This window comes from Lynx canadensis, chromosome X, assembly GCF_007474595.2.
Source record: "Lynx canadensis isolate LIC74 chromosome X, mLynCan4.pri.v2, whole genome shotgun sequence".
NCBI lineage: Eukaryota > Metazoa > Chordata > Mammalia > Carnivora > Felidae > Lynx > Lynx canadensis.
Window position 1 is genome coordinate 95,353,965 of NC_044321.2, and position 20,228 is coordinate 95,374,192.

Genomic DNA, 20,228 nt, shown 5'->3' on the forward strand with positions numbered 1-20,228 from the left:
AAATTACTGTTTATGGTGGGCCGACTGCATGTCAGATACGGTGCTAAACGTTTTAAGACACTGTGAGCAACCTAACTGCCCTGTCATTTCGTTGGGAGTGTTTTAACTACCGATATGAATAGTCCTCTCTAAATAGTAATACTGTAAATATTAATACCTGCTCTGAGATACAAAACCCAAATCACGTAAAAGTAAACAAACAGCCTGAGATCTGGTTGCAGCCAGCAGGCTGGGCCATAGGAAAACGTGACGGGTGACTGGCTAGCTGTTCGTATCTGCCAAGTCCTTTTATGTTCATCCACATGCGCTCTGGGGTGGAAATATTTTGTGCAAACACCACTTCCCCCCTCCAAAGATCCAAAGTGTCGCCACTAGGCTGCTGCCCGGAAATAAGCACGCCACCATTTTGATCAACTTTGGCTCCTTTTTATTCAGGAAGCATATGCTAATTCTTTTTATACATTTTTTTTTTTTTACATTCCAGAAATAAGCGAAAATAGCAGTTTTAAATATGTTACAAAGTTGGCTTTTGGGGCTTGGTAAGCTTTTTGAGAGAGGGACCGGCCAACTGACCTTTTCATCAAAGCACCAATGTATCTGCAGTCTTTTTACCAAGTTCTACCACGGTTGTGGCCGCCTCGGACGTGCGGTACGTCCAAACCGTGTGAAAAAGCTATAACGGAGAGTTGCTGTGAGTCTCTCTGCAAGGCACCAAGAACAAACAGCTCCAGCTTCCTTTCTTCAGACTGAATCAAAGTTTTTGAAACTTTTCAACTGCTCTCTCAAGTAGTGCTCTCTCAGCATGAAAACTAGAATTGGTTAAAACTCCTATATCACAAGATACAGTAAATCACTTTCAATATTCTGGAAACCACATGGTAGAAGTTATAAATAAAGGAACACTAAAATTACCTTAAGAAAGTTTTACATCATTTAGTCGGTAAGGACATTTACACGTACAGCACAATTTACTGTTAAACATTCTTTAACTGGCTTCACACAAAGATGAAAATAGTAATACAAAACGATCTGACATTTTCAGTAAGTCTGGAATTAAGACGGTAGTTTTATTGTCGTCGATATCAACTTTACATATTGTTGCAGATTGCTGTGCTATGCCCTTTCAAATGAGAATTTCTCTCTCGGGGTGAAATTCCATTTGGACGTGTGTTCTCGCTTTGTACAAACTAGCAAAATCTGAGGGACACAGCGATATCAGAGACACAAACAATAACCGCACAGTATCCTCTGCTGAATGAAGCTAATACAAGTGGACCGAATTCTTCGGGTTCCAATACCTAATAAAGCACTATATGAAATGAACAAGGTGAAACATCTTAAGAATGAATATACTCTGCAGTCAGGACATGTAGCATTTCTTTAATTCACAAATCTGCCTCGTCGGGCATTTCCAAAATAAATTAGCAACATCTCAATTTGCTTGAGGCATCACAAGCTCGTAATGCCCCACCTGGCCTTCCTGTTTGAGCTGATCTAGGAGGTCTTCCTTCCGTCTCTTTCTACCTACCACCAGGTACCTATCGTGGCCTACCCCATGCGACTTACTCTTAAGACCGTACTTCTGGGCAATCTGATGTATTTGCTTCCGCTCATCGTTAGTCAGCTCCGTAGAGAAAGTCAAATCCGTGTGGCTCTCCGAGCGGGCATAGTTTCTGATGATCTGTTCAATATCTCTCTTGGCGATTTTGTTCACCCTCTCTACATCGAGACCCAGCCCTTCTCGCTTATGCTGCTCTTTGACGGAGATGGGCTCCCGAATGCCCTCGCCAGATTTACCTAACCCGCCACCCGTCCAGCCCATCTTTCTCAGCAGCTGATTTCCTATGTTATCTTCCTTGATTTGTTGTTTGTAAGCCTCCTCTGCCGAGCGGCCCTGGATTTCATTTCTTGAAATCACGTCTTCAATAGCTCCTTTCTTCAAGTTGTTAATGACGGTCGGCTGGGTCTTTTTGAGGGTCTTTACAGCTTCTCCAGCAGCTTCGTATTTGACGGTTTTCTTCACCCCAACTGCTTCTGCAATTACTTCGCTCTCCAGAATCACCTTGCACTTCCATCGGAGGCCCGTCATCCTTTCGTACACGTACTCGACCGTCATCCGGTTAAACTGAGCGGTGTCGTTCAGCGTGCACACCGGGTTCGAAGAATTCTCATAAACTACGAGATCCTTTATATCCTTCTTCTTTCCAGATCCCCTGGGTGAAGAACCTGTTTGGCACTGTGAACTTTTGACAGATGGGTAAGTGGGCTGTGTTTTCTGAAGGATTTTCAAAGCCTCATCGGCAGCTGCGTGCTTACTTGTTTTTTTGGTTCCGTAACCTTCAGCTAAACAGTGATCTTGCAAGAACACTCGACAACGCCACGTGCGATTTGGCATCATCTCGTACTTGTATTCAACTGACATTTTGTTGTATGAGGCAGAATTGTTAAGGATGCCAATGGCATCGTTTGCATTTTCCGTAAGGACAAAATTGGTCCAGTGTTTGGCGGAAGCATTAAAAATCGGCTGCCCAGAAGCATCTTTGGCCAGCACCACCAGCTCTTCTGGTGGTTTCAGAGCTGGAGGAAATTCATAGGAAGGCATGCCAATCTGACACACCACAAGGTCCTCCCCGATCGTGTGCTTGAATTTCCGTCGGACAACTCTAACTTCAATACGTTTCTGCAAGAGTTTTACAGCTAGCTCAGTAGCGCGATCCCTGGACCCATTCTTGCTGCCGGCATAACCTGTGGTTAAGTAGATATTTTGGCATCTAACTTCACAAGCATAACCATCTGTTAGAAGTTTTTTATTTTTGGGGATGTCAGCAGGAGGGATTTCTTTTAAAGGAGCGTATATATACTCAGGATTTGTCTTACATGCCTGAATACACCGAGTTAACATATATGTGTAATTAATTTTATCAGATCCAGAAGTCATCTCTGGATTAGAAAGGTTCTTCCAGATAGTCGCTGTTAATTTTTCAATAAAATACTGCTTCTCAGCTACCACTGACTCAGGAAATGTCTGTGACGGTGAAGGCTCAGGAGCTGACTGAGAGTTTGCCTGCTGTGATGTGCTGCTTGGGGCAGGGTTCCCACTGTCAAAATACATGTTGGCTGATACAGGCTGGTCTTTTGTGAAAATAAATCCCGATGAATCACAATACTGAGAATTCCCATCTTGTATACTGAAAGAGTCTTGAGTATAATCTTGGTAGATGTCTCTCGGCATGCCGGCAAAATGTGTTTGTTCATTTACCTCTTTTGTCTGAGGGCCATAAGGATCTTCCTGTCTTTCATCTTTTGAACTACTAGCTACAAAATGTACAGGCTCAAAACGAGGTCTCGCATGGAATTTGGAACCGGCTTGCTTTTTAGGAGGATTTTGACCTATAGAATGAGTGAAATTTACAATTCATTAAAGAGGGAATATTTCAAAAGAAGCAAACAGGAAAAGAGCACCAACTGTATTATTTGCAAGTGGCACTGTCGGTACAAGATACTTCCCATCACAAAAACTTCAGGTCATCTAGGCAAAGGGACTCAAGCATCAACGTAGGATTCCAGCATAAGGACGGATGTTCCCTGTCCTAAGTGTAAGGGAAGAAACTTGATAGAAAATATGCCACTGCATCAAGTACGCAGGGCACCACCACACGTGACTGGTGGAAACTTTTGTAGCCAATGAGTTCAAGCACAGGTGAAGTGCACTGAGAAAGAGGTAGTTCCAGTATACTCTCACACCACCTGTGCTGAAAGGCGCCCTTCTGAAAACCTGCAAATGGAACAGATGGCTCTGATGCAAAAGAGATGACGGCCAGTGGCGTTTACACAGCCTCTCTCTTTGGTACCAGGGGTGAGTGACTCTGTGATCGTTCTCTACAGAGCTGTGACTAAAACTCAAAGAATAATAATCATCAAAAGACCCCAAAGGTTTTCAAGTCAAAATCTTAGTTCCGACCTATTCAGCACAAAAGGGCGGTTTGCTATGTTTCATTTCTAGAACAAATAGCAGCTGGGAACTAATGATTTATGGGGGATATCAAATTTAAAGCTACGGAAGAACTCTCTGTCGAGGCTATAGCAGACACTAGAGCTTCCTCCCTGTAACACCGTTCAGCAGAAAGCTGGTCCATCTTGGACCCATCCAGGAGGATTTAGTTACTTAGATGTTCTAATGATCAGAGTAATAAGGCTGTTCTATTTGGAGGGAGGTTCCATGGCATGGACTTCAAGGATAGCATTATAGTGTGACCTCAGTATTCTTAGTGTTCAGTTCTATTTAGCATCCTCGGGAAAAACAACAACAAAATACTGTACATAACTAAAAGTTAAAACTCTTTTACGTAAGTCCAATGTTACCCATGCTATTTAAAATCACATAGCACGCTCATATCATTCTGAAAAAGCCATGTCGTTTCTTCAAATCCCACCTTCCAGAAACAAGCATACTCACCATCACATGTTGAGAGGTGACGTTTTTGACCTTTGGAAGGTTTGGACAGCATCAGATCATATGAAGGCATCTCCCCAATATCAATACCTTCAGCCATTTGCAGAATTTTTTCCATCAGGCGTGGGCTGTACCTATTTAAATTAATATAATCTATAGTTAAAACAGACAAGAATGTCGTTTTGAAAAAAGCTTCTAAATGAGCCAATCTTGTAATTGCTCCCAGAGGACCTTATCAACAGAGCATCTTGGCTATAAAACTGAAGAATCTACTCTAAAACATTTACCTATCAAATGAGTAATTATGTTATTTCATTAGAAGACACAAAACATAAAATCAAGAAGTTTAAGTGGGGGCGCCTGGGTGGCTCAGTGGGTTAAACGTCTGACTCTTGATTTCGGCTCAGGTCACGATCTCACTTCGTCAAATTCAGGCCCACACTACCAGCACAGAGCCTACTTGGGATTCTCTCTCTCCTCTCTCTGTTCCCCTCCACCCACTTGCACTCTCTCTCACTCTGTAAATAAATAAATAAACTTTAAAATATTTAGGGGAAGATCTTATCTTTGACTTGCAAGTACTCATATAGACTCATGATTCATTTTTTTCTATCATATATGTATACTATATGTAAATAACCACTTTATATATTTATAGAAGTACTAAGAGTGTTAAGAGTGGCTGGGTTGTTAACATCCAGACTGTGGTCTCTGCCATTTCCCACAAAAAGGAACCGGGGTCCTTAGGGGAACGGCTGATTCCAAGTCTGGAGCAGGAAATGTACAAGATGAACGTGGGAGAGATTACTGTGCTTGGAAACAAGAAAGCTATGAAAGACCTCATGGGTTGTGTCAAATGGACTCAGAAGCCAATCTGAATACACTACTACTGGCAAAGTGAGACAACTTGAGCATCAGTAAGGGAATCAAGTCATTATTCCAAAACAGGTAGTATTAAAGGAAGAAAGCAAGCATTTATCTGGAATTTTCCTGTATAAATCGTACCTCTGAGCAACTAAGAAATACTCAGCAACGGCTGCTAAATCTATTAGGTAAAAAGCTGATGGGGAAGAATCCAGAAACAACTCCCAGAAACATGCTCAACTAATTGTTGACAAAGCTGCAAAAGCAACTCAACAGCGGAAGGACAGCATTTTCAACCAATGGTGCTGGAGTAAGTGGGCATCTCTAGGCGACAAACAGAACCTCAACCTACAGGCTTCCGGCTGGCTCAGTCGGTTAAGCATCCGACTCTGGCTTAGGTCATGACCTCACGGTTCGTGAGTTCGAGCCTCACATCGGGCTGTCAGCCTGTCAGCACAGAGTCCGCTTCAGATCCTCTGCTGCCCTCTCTCTGCCCCTCCCCCCTTGCGCCCGCCCCAAAAATGAGTAAATGTTTAAAACAAACCCTTAACCTAAACCTTACTTCTCATCCAAAAATTCATTTGAAATGTATCATGTACTTAAATGTAAAATGTAAAACTACAAAACTGATTGAAAAAATACAGGAGAAATCTTCAGCATCTAGGGCTAGGCAAACAGTTCTCATACTGGACACCAAAGGTATGACCCATAAAAGGCAAAATTGGTAAGAAGGACTTCATCAAAATTAAAGCCCCTGCGAAGAGGATGAAAAGACAAGCTACAGACTGGGAGAGACATCTGCAAACCACACACTTGACAAAAAAACGAGTATCTAGTACAAACATCTCTCAAAATGCAACCGTAAAAAATACGTATTTACAAATGAACAAAAAGACGTGAAAAACATTTAACCAAGAGGACAGGCGCACTGCAAATAAGCACACAAAAAGATGGTCAACACCATTAATCGTCAGAGAACATGTAATTTAAAACCACAACGGGGTATCACAACACACCCTCAGAATGGCTAAGTAAAAAACAGCAACATCAAACGCTGACAAGGACACAGAATGCGGATCATTCATACGCTGCCGGTAGGAGTGTAAACTGGAAGGGCCATTCTAGAAAACAACTTGGAAGTTTCTTACAAAATTAAACACACAATTACCACAGGACCTAGCAACTGCACTTTTTTCGGGCCGTTTATCTCAGAGAAATCAAATCTTATGTTCACGCAAACACGTGTACGTGAACGTTTACAGCAGCTTTATTTGTAACAGCCAAAACGTGCAGTCAGCCCGAAAGTCCTTCAACAGGTGGGTGGTTAAGCTCTGGTACATACACACCTCAGAACACTACTCAGCAATAAAAAGGAATAAACAGATACACACAATATTGCATACGAGGGGCAAGGAAAGGGATGTGCTTATAAAAGGGTCACGAGAGGGATCCTTGTGGTACCCGAACTGTTCAATATCTTGACTATGGTAGTGGCTACACAAACCTACACATGTGATAAACTGTACTCAACTAAGTAAGTTGAGTACACACACGAGTACTAGTAAAACTGGGGGGATCTGAATAAAATCAGTGGATTGTGAACAAAGGCATTATCCTGATTATGATATTACACAATAATTTTGCAAAATGTTATCATTGGGGGAACTGATTAAAGAATGCAGGGCATCTCTGTATTATTTCTTACAACTGCGTTGTGAAGCTACAATGATCTCAATGAAAATTTCAATTCAAAAAAGTGGATGGGAACTTTATAATCTTAGTATCACGAAAAATGAGACAAGCAGACATGTGTCCCCTTACGTGATGACAGGAATTTCAAAGCACTATCTATAAAGTATTCTGGCCCTCTAAATAATCGAACTCAAACCTAATCAAGCCCCTAATTCCCAGGAATATGTTAAACATCACCACAAGAACATAGCCAGCCAAATCCAGAACGAAGGAAACACTATGTGACAATCCAATTTCTTCATCAAATAGCGTGAAAATAAAAAGGACAGGGGAACGGGTTTACAGGTTAAAGCAGACAGATCAACCAAATACAACGTATGGACCTGGTCTGGACCATGAATCAAACAAACCAACTGTAAAACACATTTTGAGGGACACCTGGCTGGCTCAGTCGGTACAGCATGCAACTCTTGATCACCGGGTTGTGAGTTCGAGCCTCACGTTGGGTGTAGAGATTACTTAAAAAATAAAATCCTGAAAGAAATACATTTTGAGACAAATGGAGAAGACTGAACATGGACATTGGATGATTCTAAGAAATTATTGCTCATTTTGTTGAGTGTAAATAATGGCGTTATAACTCTATTTTTAAAAATTCTTGGGGTGCCTGGGTGGCTCAGTTGGTTAAGTATCTCACTCAATTTCGGTTCAGATCATGATCTCACAGTTCATGTGTTCAAGCCCTGCATCGGGCTCTGTGCTGACAGTGTGGAGCCTGCTTGGGATTCTCTCTCCCCCTCTCTCTCTGCCCCTTCCCTGCTCTCTCTCCGTCACTCACTCAAACATATAAACTTAAAAAACATAAATTAAAAAAATTATCTGGTACAGATACATACTGAAGTATTTGGAAAGTTGAGAGAGAGAGAGAAGAGAGAGTGCAAGGTGGGGGCAGAGAGGGAGAGAGAGAATTGAGAGTCTGATGCTCAACTGAGCCATCCAGGTACCCCAAGATTTTAATATACTCCAGACTATCTCCCACAAGGAACGGGGGGCATAATAGATGAAACGAGGACAGCATGACGGACTGTTGATATTTCCGAAGTCAGGTGATGGGCACGTGGAGGTCCATTAAGGTCTTTTACTTTTGTGTGTTACTTTAATTTTTTTAATGTATATTTTTGAGAGAGAGAGAGAGAGAGAGAGAGAGAGAGAGAGAGAGAGAGACAGCACGAGGAGTCAGGGAGGGGCAGAGAGAGAGAGGGAGACACAGAATCCGAAGCAGGCTTGAACTCAGGAACCATGAGATCATGACCTGAGCTGAAGACGGACGCTTAACCGACTGAGCCACCCAGGCACCCCAAAACGATTTTTAAAAGGGCTCCTTATAAAGCAGATTGGCTGCTTGACAGACTATCATATAACTGCAGAGAAACAAACATACGGGCTCAAGTGAAGTTTTTGTTACCATGGGGACCTACTCACCCTTCCTACCTTGAGAGCCTTTCCTGGCCAATGACCAAAAGAAAGACTCTGGGTGCCATTTGGGAAGAAAGTTCTGAATGCGAGTAACTATCACCCCTTTACATGAATAGGTTCTGAACTTGAAGGAGGGTAACGTTTCCCACTTTTGGCACAACCGGTTCCACACCCATTGGACAGCTTTCCTCGCAAAGCGGAGCATCGAGACGCGGCGGCCTTCACAGATTACCACAAGCTAGCTCAGTCGTAACCTGCACTCTCCACCGATAATTGCTACTGCTGCTGCTATCGGTATGGAAATGCCAAGAGCAACCTTGTGTTCCCTTATTCTTACCTAAACAGCAGAAAGTAGAGCCTCAAACGCTGTACTTTCTATATATCACTTCCATCCATATTTGGGAGTTCAATTTCCAAGGTATAGGATGAACACAAATGACTGTGAAAATGAAAGTCTATAAATCTTAAACCTGTAATGCCACTTTTGCTACCTGAATTGGTACTATACTCAAGCCACTCACCTTGAGTTCCAGGCATACCCTCCAGACCTTCAATTCCAGCCTGATTCCAAATATGCTGTACAGCTGTAAATGGCATGCATCCGGTGCTCATTCCATTCACTTTTGTCTCGGGTTTCTTCCAACAGTAGTAATAATTATACCTACTTGCTGTTCCCTGTTCATTACATCTGCCACAAAATTCAACATCACCCATGGGCTATAAAAATAAACCTTTGCATAGGTTGTGAACACAGACAGCTTAGTATTAGTCATAACACTGAGGAAACCCAACCAGCTCAAATAATAATGGGAAAGACTGTATAGTCCCTAACTCTCAACATTTCAGAGAACAATGCAAATATTAACCTAGAGTCTTTAACAAGACCCTTAGGATTGCATTCCCATAAAATACTTCTTATTTTTTTTAAGTTTATCTTATTTGAGAGAGAGAACAAGAACGAGTAGGGGAGGGGTAGAGGGAAAGGGAGAGAGAGAATTCCAAGCAGGCTCTGCCCTGTCAGTGTACAGCCTGACGGAGGGCTCAATCCCACAAACTGTGAGATCAAGACCTGAGCTGAAATCGAAAGTCTGATGCTTAACCAACTGAGCCACCCAGGAGCCCCTATTATTTTTATTTGAGAGAGAGAGAGAGAGAGAGAGAGCGAGCGAGCACGAGTGCGTGAGCAGGGGTGAACCTTTTTTTTTAATGTTAATTTATTTTTGAGGGAGAGACCTAGCAAGCATGAGTGGGGGAGAGACAGAGAGAGGAGGAGAGAGAATCCCAAGCAGGCTGTCAGCGCAGAGCCTGATGTGGGGCTCAAACTCACAAACCGTGAGATCATGACCTGAACCGAAATCAGACGCTGAACTGAGCCACCCAGGCACCCCAAGAATCTTGAAAAAAAATTTTTTTGATGTTTATTTATTTTTGAGAGAAAGAGAGAGCATGCGTGCAAGCAGGGGAGGGGCAGAGAGCCCAATGTGGGGCTCAAATTCAGGAACCATGAGATCATGACCTGAGCTGAAGTTGGATGCTTAACCAACTGAGCCACCCAGGCACAGAGAGAGACAGGAAAGGAGAAAGAGGATATCTTTGTTTTTTTTGAGAGAGGGAGAGGGAGACACAGAATCCAAAAGCAGGCTCCAGGCTGCAAGCTGTCAGCAGAGCCTGACACACGGCTCGAACCCATGAATCATGAGATCATGATCTGAGCTGAAGTCAGATGCTTAACTGATTGAGCCACCCAGGTGCCCCAGAGAGAGAGAGTATCTTAAGCAGGCTCCATGCTCAGCATGGAGACGGATGCAAGGCTTGATCCCATGACCCCGGGATCATGACCTAAGCCGATATCAAGAGTTGGACTCTCAATCAACTGAACCACCTAGGCACCCCTGGTTCCACAAACTGAATTTTTTTTTAATGTTTATTTAATTTTCGAAGGGGAGAGACAGTGTGTGAGTGGGGGAGGGGCAGAACAAGACGGAGACACAGAATCCAGAGCAGGCTCCAGGCTCTGAGCTGTCAGCACAGAGCCTGACATGGGGCTCGAACTCACGGACCGAGAGATCATGACCTGAGCCGAAGTCAGACGCTCAACCGACGTCAGACGCTCAACCGACGTCAGACGCTCAACCGACGAAGCCATTCAGGTGCCCCTGGTTCCACAAATTGTAAATAAGCCAAGCCAGTAAAGCTTTCATTACTGTTCTCCATTATATTTTTTCTGTAGGTTTATATATATATATATATATATATATATATATATATATATACACACACACACATATATGTATATATATATATTTTATACTTTACTTATTTTTAAGAGAGAGAGAGAGAAAGCAGAAGAGGGGTGGGGGGTGGACAGAGGATCTGAAGCAGGCTCTGCGCTGATAGGAGAAAGCCCAATGCAGGCGCTCAAACTCACCAACTGTGAGATTATGACCTGAGCTGAAGTTGGATGTTTAACCGACTGAGCCACCCAGGCACCTCTGTAGATTTAAGTAACACCTTTACTCCAGAAATTTTAGAGAACCTACCAAGCAAAGCACCTGCAAATTCAACCACTGATAACTTCATTAACATTTTGGAGTTTACTTTTTATTCCTTTTTTATGCTTTCCATACCACCCCCCAAAAAATTCCTATCAGATCATCTATATGCAATCTGGTAGGGTGACGGCGTTGTTCTTACAATAAGTTTTTTTCTACGTCATTACCACATGAGTTTTTAAAACATTTTTTTTTAACATTTATTTTTGAGACAGAGAGAGACAGAGCATGAATGGGGGAGGGTCAGAGAAAGAGGGAGACACAGAATCTGAAACAGGCTCCAGGCTCCGAGCCATCAGCACAGAGCCCGACGCGGGGCTCGAACCCATGGACCATGAGATCATGACCTGAGCTGAAGTCGGCCGCTTAACCGACTGAGCCACCCAGGCGCCCCTTACCACATGAGTTTTAATGGCTATACAATATTCTCTTACGGAGAGACCATGATGTAAATAAAGGTCATTAAGGCAAATCTAATCAAGTGATTTTAAGATGCATGCGTATTATATATTTATGTCTATTAATTTACCCACTTGATCATAAATGCTTAAAAAACAAAACCAAACAACCTCAGCAGGTTTTTAGAGTCTTCAAAGACAGCTTATTATGTACGAAGCTTTTGGAAATCAGGACATTATTCAAGTCCCCTCATGCCTGGCATACATAAAGAGGATTTATAACAGACAAAAACATTTCACCTTATGAATCTTACATTCTTTTTATTTATTTATTTTGAGAGAGAGAGAGAGAGAGAGCATACAAGCAAGCAGGGGTGGGGCAGAGAGAGAGGGAGACAGAGAATCCCAAGCAGGCTCCATGCTGTCAGCACAAAGCCTGATATGGGGCTTAAACTCACAAACCATGAGATCATGACCTGAGCCAAAATCAACAGTTGGACACTTACCCAACTGAGCCACCTAGGCAGGTGCCCCATGAATTTTACACTTGTGAAAAAAAGATAGGTGCATACTTAAGATCTACAGTGGCACTTGAAATTTAACAAACATTCAGCAATGCTTCCAAGATTTTATTTATTTATATTTTAAGGTTTATTTTTGAGAGTGAGTGGGGGAGGAGCAGAGAGGGAGGGAGACAGAGAATCCCAAGCAGGCTCCACACTGTCAGCACAGCACCCAACACAGGGCTTGAACTCACGAACCATGAGATCATGACCTGAGCCGAAATCAAGAGTCTGGCACTTAACTGACTGGGCCATCCAGGTGCCTCAATGCTTCCAAAATTGAAAAAAAATTATTAAATTGCTCTACTAGGTTCAAAAAAAAAAAAAAGCCGGGTTTCAAAACTAAGCAAAGATCAGAATTCCCATGTATAAAATTATTTATTCAAAACTATTAATAAGACTCCTAACATCGTAAGTGAATAACACACAACCAGATTATTGATCAATCTTTTGAAAGCTCTCACTCCCACTTCTTTAGCTGGTGGCTGATGCATGCTACCGACGTGCAAAGTTATTTTCACAACGTGAATGCAACTGGCCACCTACCTTCCAGAAACCAGTCTCTTAACAAGGAAGAGACAAACAATCAAGGTGACACACCTGGTTTCATCTTAAGATATATTTTTTCCTATTAACATCTCATCAAAGATCAATAGGCCAGGATTCTTCTTCTGATCCTATCGATGAAGAACGATTGGAAAAGAGAATGCTCCACTTAACCAAACATTCTGCTTTATTAAATATGGTTGTTGCATTATCTACAGTTTTTAAGTAAAACACTGCACGGTTCCCTAGGCATTCATACAAACAATTATATAAGTGCTGTACGTGCAGCTGATTAGAAGACTGTGCTAACTTTTCTTTAGCCACAGGACATATCTTAGAAATTGCTTGCAGAAACAAATCTTGAGAGGTTGTTTACTTTTATGAAACAGACAAATAAGAGTGAAGAGAAATAATTTCAGCTATTTGAGCTTCCTGGCTGCCCGGAAAATGATGAAAAAGCTGACTGGAAAACATTGCTTATCCTATAAAGCAGTGGTTCTCATAGTGTGGACTGGTATCACCTATAAAGCTGTTGTTAGAAATGCTAATTTGGGGGTCCTGCCCCATACCTCCTGAATCAGAAACTCTGGGGGTGGGGCCCAGCAATCTGTGTTTTAACAAGCCTGACAGGTGATTCTGAGGCTTAAGTTTGAGAACCACTGTTACAAGATACTCAAGCTTGTTGTGGGGAAAATCACTACTATCACCAAAAGGAATGAAACATGGTTTGCCTCCCTGATCATGTGGGAGCTCCTCCTGGCTGGGTCTTATGATCAAGAAGTTTTCAAAGCTATCCTTGACCTAGGAGGAGTTATTTCAGCCCCAACTAAAACAGAACACAGAAAGTCCTCCAGCAGGGGAATAAAAGTGCTATTATTTGCAACCTGTTCTAAAAGTCAAAGGATGAACTTTGAACAACAACAAATTAACAATTTAAATTTAGAACGGGCTGTTTCACCATGTATTCTGCAGTTCCTTCGACAAAACAGTCTTCTCTCATGGAAGAGACCAGAAAATGAGCTCTGCCAACATCAACCTTAACAAGTACTGGAATATAGATTTTACCCACCTGAAGATGACAGCTAACATAAAGCCTGACTCAAGTGGAAAACGGCACTTGGTCCCTAGCTTCCAAGATTCTTTCTTGCCTTTGCCCTTTGTCCTGTATCTATGTGATCAGATATAATGCAAACATTATTCTTCAGTTAAGCTATTCGATAATGTTATGGCAATTCTTGTATGGATGGAACTGACTTAACTAAAATGTGACATGATGAAGAATGGTGTCACACACACAAAATGTCCTGAATGCTTGAGCTTTTAACACCAACTACCATTGGCCTGTTTTGTGTTGTTTAATGCCCTAGTTACATAAAGGGCTGTTGTTCTTGGAACGAAATCCTGAGATATAATAATGATGTGACTTGTGTCAGTTACTTGCTCTCACTCCTGGTCCATCCTTCCCAAATATGGCAGCTGTGTCTCAGTGGAAAGAGCATCAGAAGACCTGGGTACTGGCCCCAACTGCGGGACCTTGGAAAAGTCTCTTAACTTCTTGGCCTCCATTGACTTAGCTGTAAAAATGAGACACCACCTAATTCCCCAGGCTGTTGTAGTAAATGAGAGACATAAATAATGAATACATTTTGTACAGTATAAAGCTATATTCATCTGTTCACTCCACACATATACTGAGTGGCTATTACGCAGAAGACACTCTTCTAGGCACTGAGGATAAAGGTGTGAACAAGAAAGTAAAGACCTCTTCCCCAAAGGAGCTCACATTCTAGAGAAAAGGTAAGATTTATTATTAACACAAAGGATAGCTGTTCTCCCCCATGTACATTTTTTCTTCAGGATTCAGATTTCCTGGGACTTTCTATGATATCAAGGAGATCTATAATTACAGGATAAAAGTACATTTTCAACTGCAAACAATAATATTGTTAAGTGAAGGTCAATTAGATTTATCTAAATTAATAACTGAGGCTTCCCCAGTTGTAACCAGTTCCTCCAGTGAAATCATTGTCTCTGGAGGCAGAAATTATACTAACCTAGAGAAGATAGGAAAAAAATAGTGATCGAAAAAAATAGTGAGCAAAACAAAGTATATACTGGATACTACGTTCAACAATTAAGGGTAGATGTGGACAATCCTATTTTTCTGTATCTGTTATGGTCATTCCTAGAACTGAATTGGCTGAATTTGATCTGATCATTTTCCAGAATTTCTCATCCTAATAAAAAATTCACCGTAAGCCCTAAGTGTCAAAAAAAAAAAAAAAAAAGCCTCTCAAGTCTACCAAAGGAATGATTAGTTTGGGGGGTTCCGAAGGACACAGGTCCAAGTAATCTTGTTTTGTTTTGTTTTAATGCGTTGGAACCATACTGCAGTCTCCATTGAATGCAAAGAGCTTTCAAAGAGGCCTGTTCAGAACATGCACCAGGTTCTAGGAAAGGGACACGGACACAGACACACACGCACACACACCCACCCACACCCCTAAAACCTCACCCACAGGCCAAATGTTAATCCTTCTGATCACATGCAAGGTGAAAGGAGAGCAATCCATTTTTAGAATAGATATATCCATCTCTTTGTTTGCGTCCAGGCACATTATGCGCAAATCTACAAGCAAGGCGGACCCTGCAGCTAAGAGACCTCATACAAACCGCCTCCCCAGCAGAACACAGTAAAACCCCGCCGGGGGGCTGGTGTTGTTTTATTTAATGGGGCTGGAAAGAGGGAGTGGTCAGGAGGAGACTAGCAGGGATCCCTCCCCTCCCCCTCGCCCAGCAGACCCTCGAAGCCCCGACTGTCGAATATCTCTGCGGCTACCGCAATCCTTGGAAGGTCCTACGCAGGTCCGAGATTCTGCTATTCGTCATTTCCCACGCCCTCCCAAACCACCACCACAATGACCACCTCTCATCAGTCGTCTTCCAGGTGCTGCTTTATTTCCATCCCTGGTCCTGGAGGAGCTGCTCCCGCGATTCCCGCACCCTCTACCACCTCGCGCGGCCAACCCCCCAGACCAATACCGAACCCTCTGGAGTCCTCCAGCACCTCCCAATCTCCATCCAGCCTCTAAGTCCTCATCCGTATCCTGCCCCCGTCTCTATCCCGATCCCCATCACCGAGCCCCCTGCCCCGGTCCGTAACCCGACCCTCACACCTTCCTCACCTGCAGCCCAAGAAAACGTGGTTGGTCCAGGCGGCGGAGAGCGCGAGGAGCTGGTCCAGGGCAGCGCCGGGATAGCTGTGCAGGTGCCGACAGATGAAGCTGCGCCGCAGAGCCCACTGCCAGTCACTTTCGTGGCTATAGCGCCACTGCTCCAGCACTGGCTCGGGCGGGGGCGGCGGGAGGGGCGGCAGCGGCGGCGGCGGGAGGGGGGGCAGCGGCGGCGGCGACAGGAAGTCGCCCCCCAACAGCAGACGTCCGCCAGCCATCTTCTCCGCCCCCAAGCAGGGACCCCGGGGATAAAGCCGGCTACCCACCAGGAGCGAGCGGGAACGGGGTGGGGGGGGGGTCGGTGGGAGGGGCCGGGTGAGGAGGGGGTGCGCCGAGGCGCGAAGACCAACTCTCTGGGGACTGAAGTGTGTGCGTGGGGGGCGACCGTTAAAAAGGAAACGGCGAGCACGCGCTCACGTTCCGACGCCGGGGCGCACGCCCGCGGCACTCCTCCAACTCTCGGAGGCGCAGGACGGCGTCCGCCGCAGTCACACGCGCACCGGGGAGACCAGGCCAGGCCCGGGGCTCCGCACCTCCAGCGACCCGCAGACCCACACACTGCGCGGCGACCGGGGGAGACACCAGCACGCTCTGCCTCCCCTCCTCTGGGCTCTAGCCTACCTACCCGCGTGCCGCCCCGAGGTTGTGAGGCCAGTACGCGTGCGCCGCGGCTGTTCCCTAACTTCGAAATCCCGTCGCCGAATCTCGCGCGACGTACATTTTTTTTTTCCTCCTATGACGACTACGGGCCTTTGACGCACTACGGAGACGAGCGGGGGGCGGGGACTTCGGGAAGGGAATTTTGGAAGGTTCTCCGACGTTCGGGAACTTGAGTCCGTGAAATCCCTGGAAGGCGCCCGCTGACGATTGCCGGCACGACGGCTCGGCCGACGCTTTGGCCTGGGTTTCCGAGCGGGTGCGACAGTGGGACCGTGCCCTTTGGGGAGGGACTTCGGTTTGGATTTCACACTTAAAAAAAAAAAAAAAAAAGTCAGCTCGCCCAGGCTCCTTTTCTTCAGAGGCTAGCTTGAAAACCTCTGCCCCGTGCGTCATTAGCTTTGTATTTTATTGTGAAAACGTAGGGGAAAGGTCACGCTTGCAAAGAAAATCATCCACAGCGCCGCGTCTCAAGCCAGCCACTTGTATCGTCCGTACGCCATTCCAATTGCGGACAAATGGAGACACCATGTTGACACGGTGCTGACCGCAGTTGCAAGCAACTCCGTATACCATGTACCAATTTAAAACGCGCAACATAGTGCATTCCAAAAGGGGCCGAAAGAAGAGGGGGGGGAAAGCTGCACAGTAGCAAATGGCTAAATCACTCTGGAGTGAAATGTGTCACTCTACCTGTGGAGCTTCTTCCCTCAGTGTCTGCCGCCAACCCGCGCTATTCAAGTAATCAAGAAGTGTCTCTCAGCGGGAATTTACACAGCACCTAATGTATGCTCAATATAATGGAAATACAAAGGAAAAAGGAACAGGGGTGTTTCTGTTATCCTAGAACTGATTACAGTCTTGGTGGGGGGGGGGGGGAATAGTCCTGCGTAAAACTCAACGTCCCGCTGGCAGGACCGTTGGATGAGGTGACTTTGACCCATTGCCCTCTTGAAGTCTTTAAATGACATACTTAAAAAATATGTTTATCTAGGGGCGTCTGGTTGGCTCAGTGGGGTAAGCATCTGACTTGGACTCAAGTCATGATCTTGTGGTTTGTGAGTTCGAGCCCCGCGTGGGGCTCTGTGCTGACAGTTCAGGGCCTGAAGCCTGCTTCGGATTCTGTGTCTCTTTCTCTCTCTCTGCCCCTTCCCCACTCGTGCTCTCTCTCGCGCTCAAAATATTATTTATCTTTGAGCGAGACAGAGAGCGAGAGAGCATGAGAAGGCAGGTCAGAGAGAAGAGAGAAAGAGGATGCCAAGCAAAGAGAGATCGGGAGAGAGAATGCCAAATGGTGTAGATCCTGACGCGGGGCTGGAACCCACCAACCGTGAAATCACGACCCGAGCCGAATCAAGAGTGGGCACTTAAAGGACTGAGCCACCCAGGTGCCCCTAAATTGTCTATATTTTTAAATGACATATTTCTCATTGCGTGACACATCTAATGTGTAGGTGTGCATGGACTAAGAAGATATAGCACTTTTTACAGTTTCATAATGATTTATTTCCACGTCTGTCCCATTACACAGAATGCACTTGGTTTCTCACTCAATGGTAAGCATTCAGATTTATCGACGTCATGGTGGTCTTCAAATCAAGTCAGAGAACACGATACTAGGAAGGAAGCTCAGAGCTCATACATTCAAGTCACCCTTGTATGAGTCACAAAAATAAGGCCCGAGAGGTAAAGTGACTTGCTGAAGGGTGTAGACCATTCCCGGCAAAGCTGAGATCAGAATCTCGGTCACCTGACTCCTTAGCCAGTGCTCCCCCAGTCATTTGCACTGCCCTGAGTTTGTTTTGCTTTGTTTTTTTCTTCTTCCTCACAGAATGTATCACCGTTGCTTTGTTTTTTTCTTCTTCCTCACAGAATGTATCACCGTTTGAAATTCATTTAGTACAGCTTGGCTATTCCCGCCCTCCCCCAACCATGGCAGCTCCATGAAAACAAGAAACTCATCCATTTCGGTTTTAGCACCACCAACACCTGGCTCCTGTAGACTTGTTGAATTAAATGAATTGCTGAATGAATGAAGGCTCTTCCCATTGTCCCAATCTCGTGCAATTCATTTTCTTGGAGCTTACATTTTAAGCCGATTTATTATTTCACAGCTGGGTTAATTTCAGCCTAAACTGCCAACTTTTATCAAAATCAGCATTGTATTCAATACGCATCTCTCCTAGAAAGAGATTTGAAAAAAATAAAAACTCCTTCCTCTCAGCGTGGATTAAAGCTTTCCCACCATATAGCAACAAATAATTGCAGTCTGAGTTTTGAACTTGGGTTATAAAATGAAAGGCTGGGGCACCTGGGTGGCTCAGTTGGCTAAGTGTTGGACTTCAGCTCAGGTCACAATCTTGCCTTTCGTGAGTTTGAGCCCTGCATCAGGCGTCTGCACTGCAGAGCCTGCTTGGGATTCTCTCTCCCTCTCTCTCTGTCCTTCCCCCGCTCTCTCTCTCTCTCTCAAAATAAATAAAGTTACAAAAAAATGAAAGGCAATGAAACTGATGTTAGGGGCCATTTCCCCTGGGACCACCATAACTGGATTCCATTTGTAATTCCCACTATGGAAAAAAACACTTCCATCCTCTAGAAAATGAAACAAAAACTTGCATGATATTCCATGACCTTCTTTCTCTGGTAATCCTTCTGATCAAAAAATCCTTCAGCGAACCTATCTTCAGCCCAGTGAGTAAGAGCTGAAACCTCTAAGCGGAATTATCTGAACAATGGTTGAAGGGAGGTGTGGGAGGGAGCAATGATAAAGTCAGCCATCCCAATCTTTTAAAACAATTTTTTTAATGTTTTATTTATTTTTGAGAGAGAGACACAGAGAACAGAGTATGAGCAGGGGATGGGCAGAGAGAGAAGACACAGAATCCGAAGCAGGCTCCAGGCTCTGAGCTGTCAGCACAGAGCCTGACGTGGGGCTCAAACCCATGAACCACTGGATCATGACCTGAGCCGAAGTCAGATGCTTAACCAACCGACTGAGCCGCCTAGGTGCCCCAAGGCAGCCATCACAATCCTAAAATGATCCAGAAACTTGGTGTAATCATCCATCGTCCTCTCCTCCATCATCTTTCTCTAACACAGGCCCTTGCCACTGTCTTTACACTACACACACACTGACAGCTCTGAGCTGTCCTTTCCCTGCCCTTTCCTGTGGGGGAGTCAGTGAGTGATGAAAAGAGGGAAACCTGGAGCCTGGCCCTACTCCACGCCCATAAACGACCCCAGAAATTAGATCACCGAAAATTCTTGACCACAGTAGTCTACACTACAATATCCTCTTGCAGAATGTTTCCTAGTGGATCAAAAGCAATAGCTGAGTGCTCCCACTGATCAACTCTTGGTAATTTGAGCATCAAAATTATTAAGGACAGCAATGAACTATTGAAAAAATAGGAAGCCCTAAGTCCACAGCGATACAAAGTAGATAAAGAAGTAACGTGGGAGAAGGGAATGCCCTCACTTACTATGTGCTGACCAGTAAAGATGAAGGGAGTGCTCGAGTTGGAAAATCGTCATTTTGCAGATTGGTTCAGGCAAGAATTATCAATAGATGCTAAATCTAGGGGGGAGTTTTTGAGGAGCAGTAGGATATGTGCATGAACTTATGGTTTCCCTCCACAGATTATTAGTAGCAAAGAAGGGGGAAAAAGCCCCAGTAATTATATAGTGGAGAAAGTGGGCAACACCTTGACCTAAAATGAAAATAATAGATTTTTTAAAGATTTTGTCTCATTTAAAGTTTATTTATTTTGAGAAAGAGAGAGAGAGAGAGCAAG

At 44.3% G+C, this 20,228-nt stretch overlaps 1 protein-coding gene across 1 annotated transcript; it reads right to left on the bottom strand.

Annotated features, from left to right (window-relative positions):
- Positions 1-404: 404 nt before the first annotated feature.
- On the bottom strand, positions 405-16,416 carry NKRF (NFKB repressing factor). The gene is made up of 3 exons (XM_030305777.1): positions 15,730-16,416; positions 4,457-4,587; positions 405-3,390 (listed from the first exon to the last, which is right to left on the bottom strand). The coding sequence occupies exons 1-3, from the start codon at positions 15,993-15,995 to the stop codon at positions 1,433-1,435; spliced, it is 2,355 nt and encodes a 784-aa protein (XP_030161637.1). The 5' UTR covers positions 15,996-16,416; the 3' UTR covers positions 405-1,432.
- Between the last annotated feature and the right edge of the window lie 3,812 nt (positions 16,417-20,228).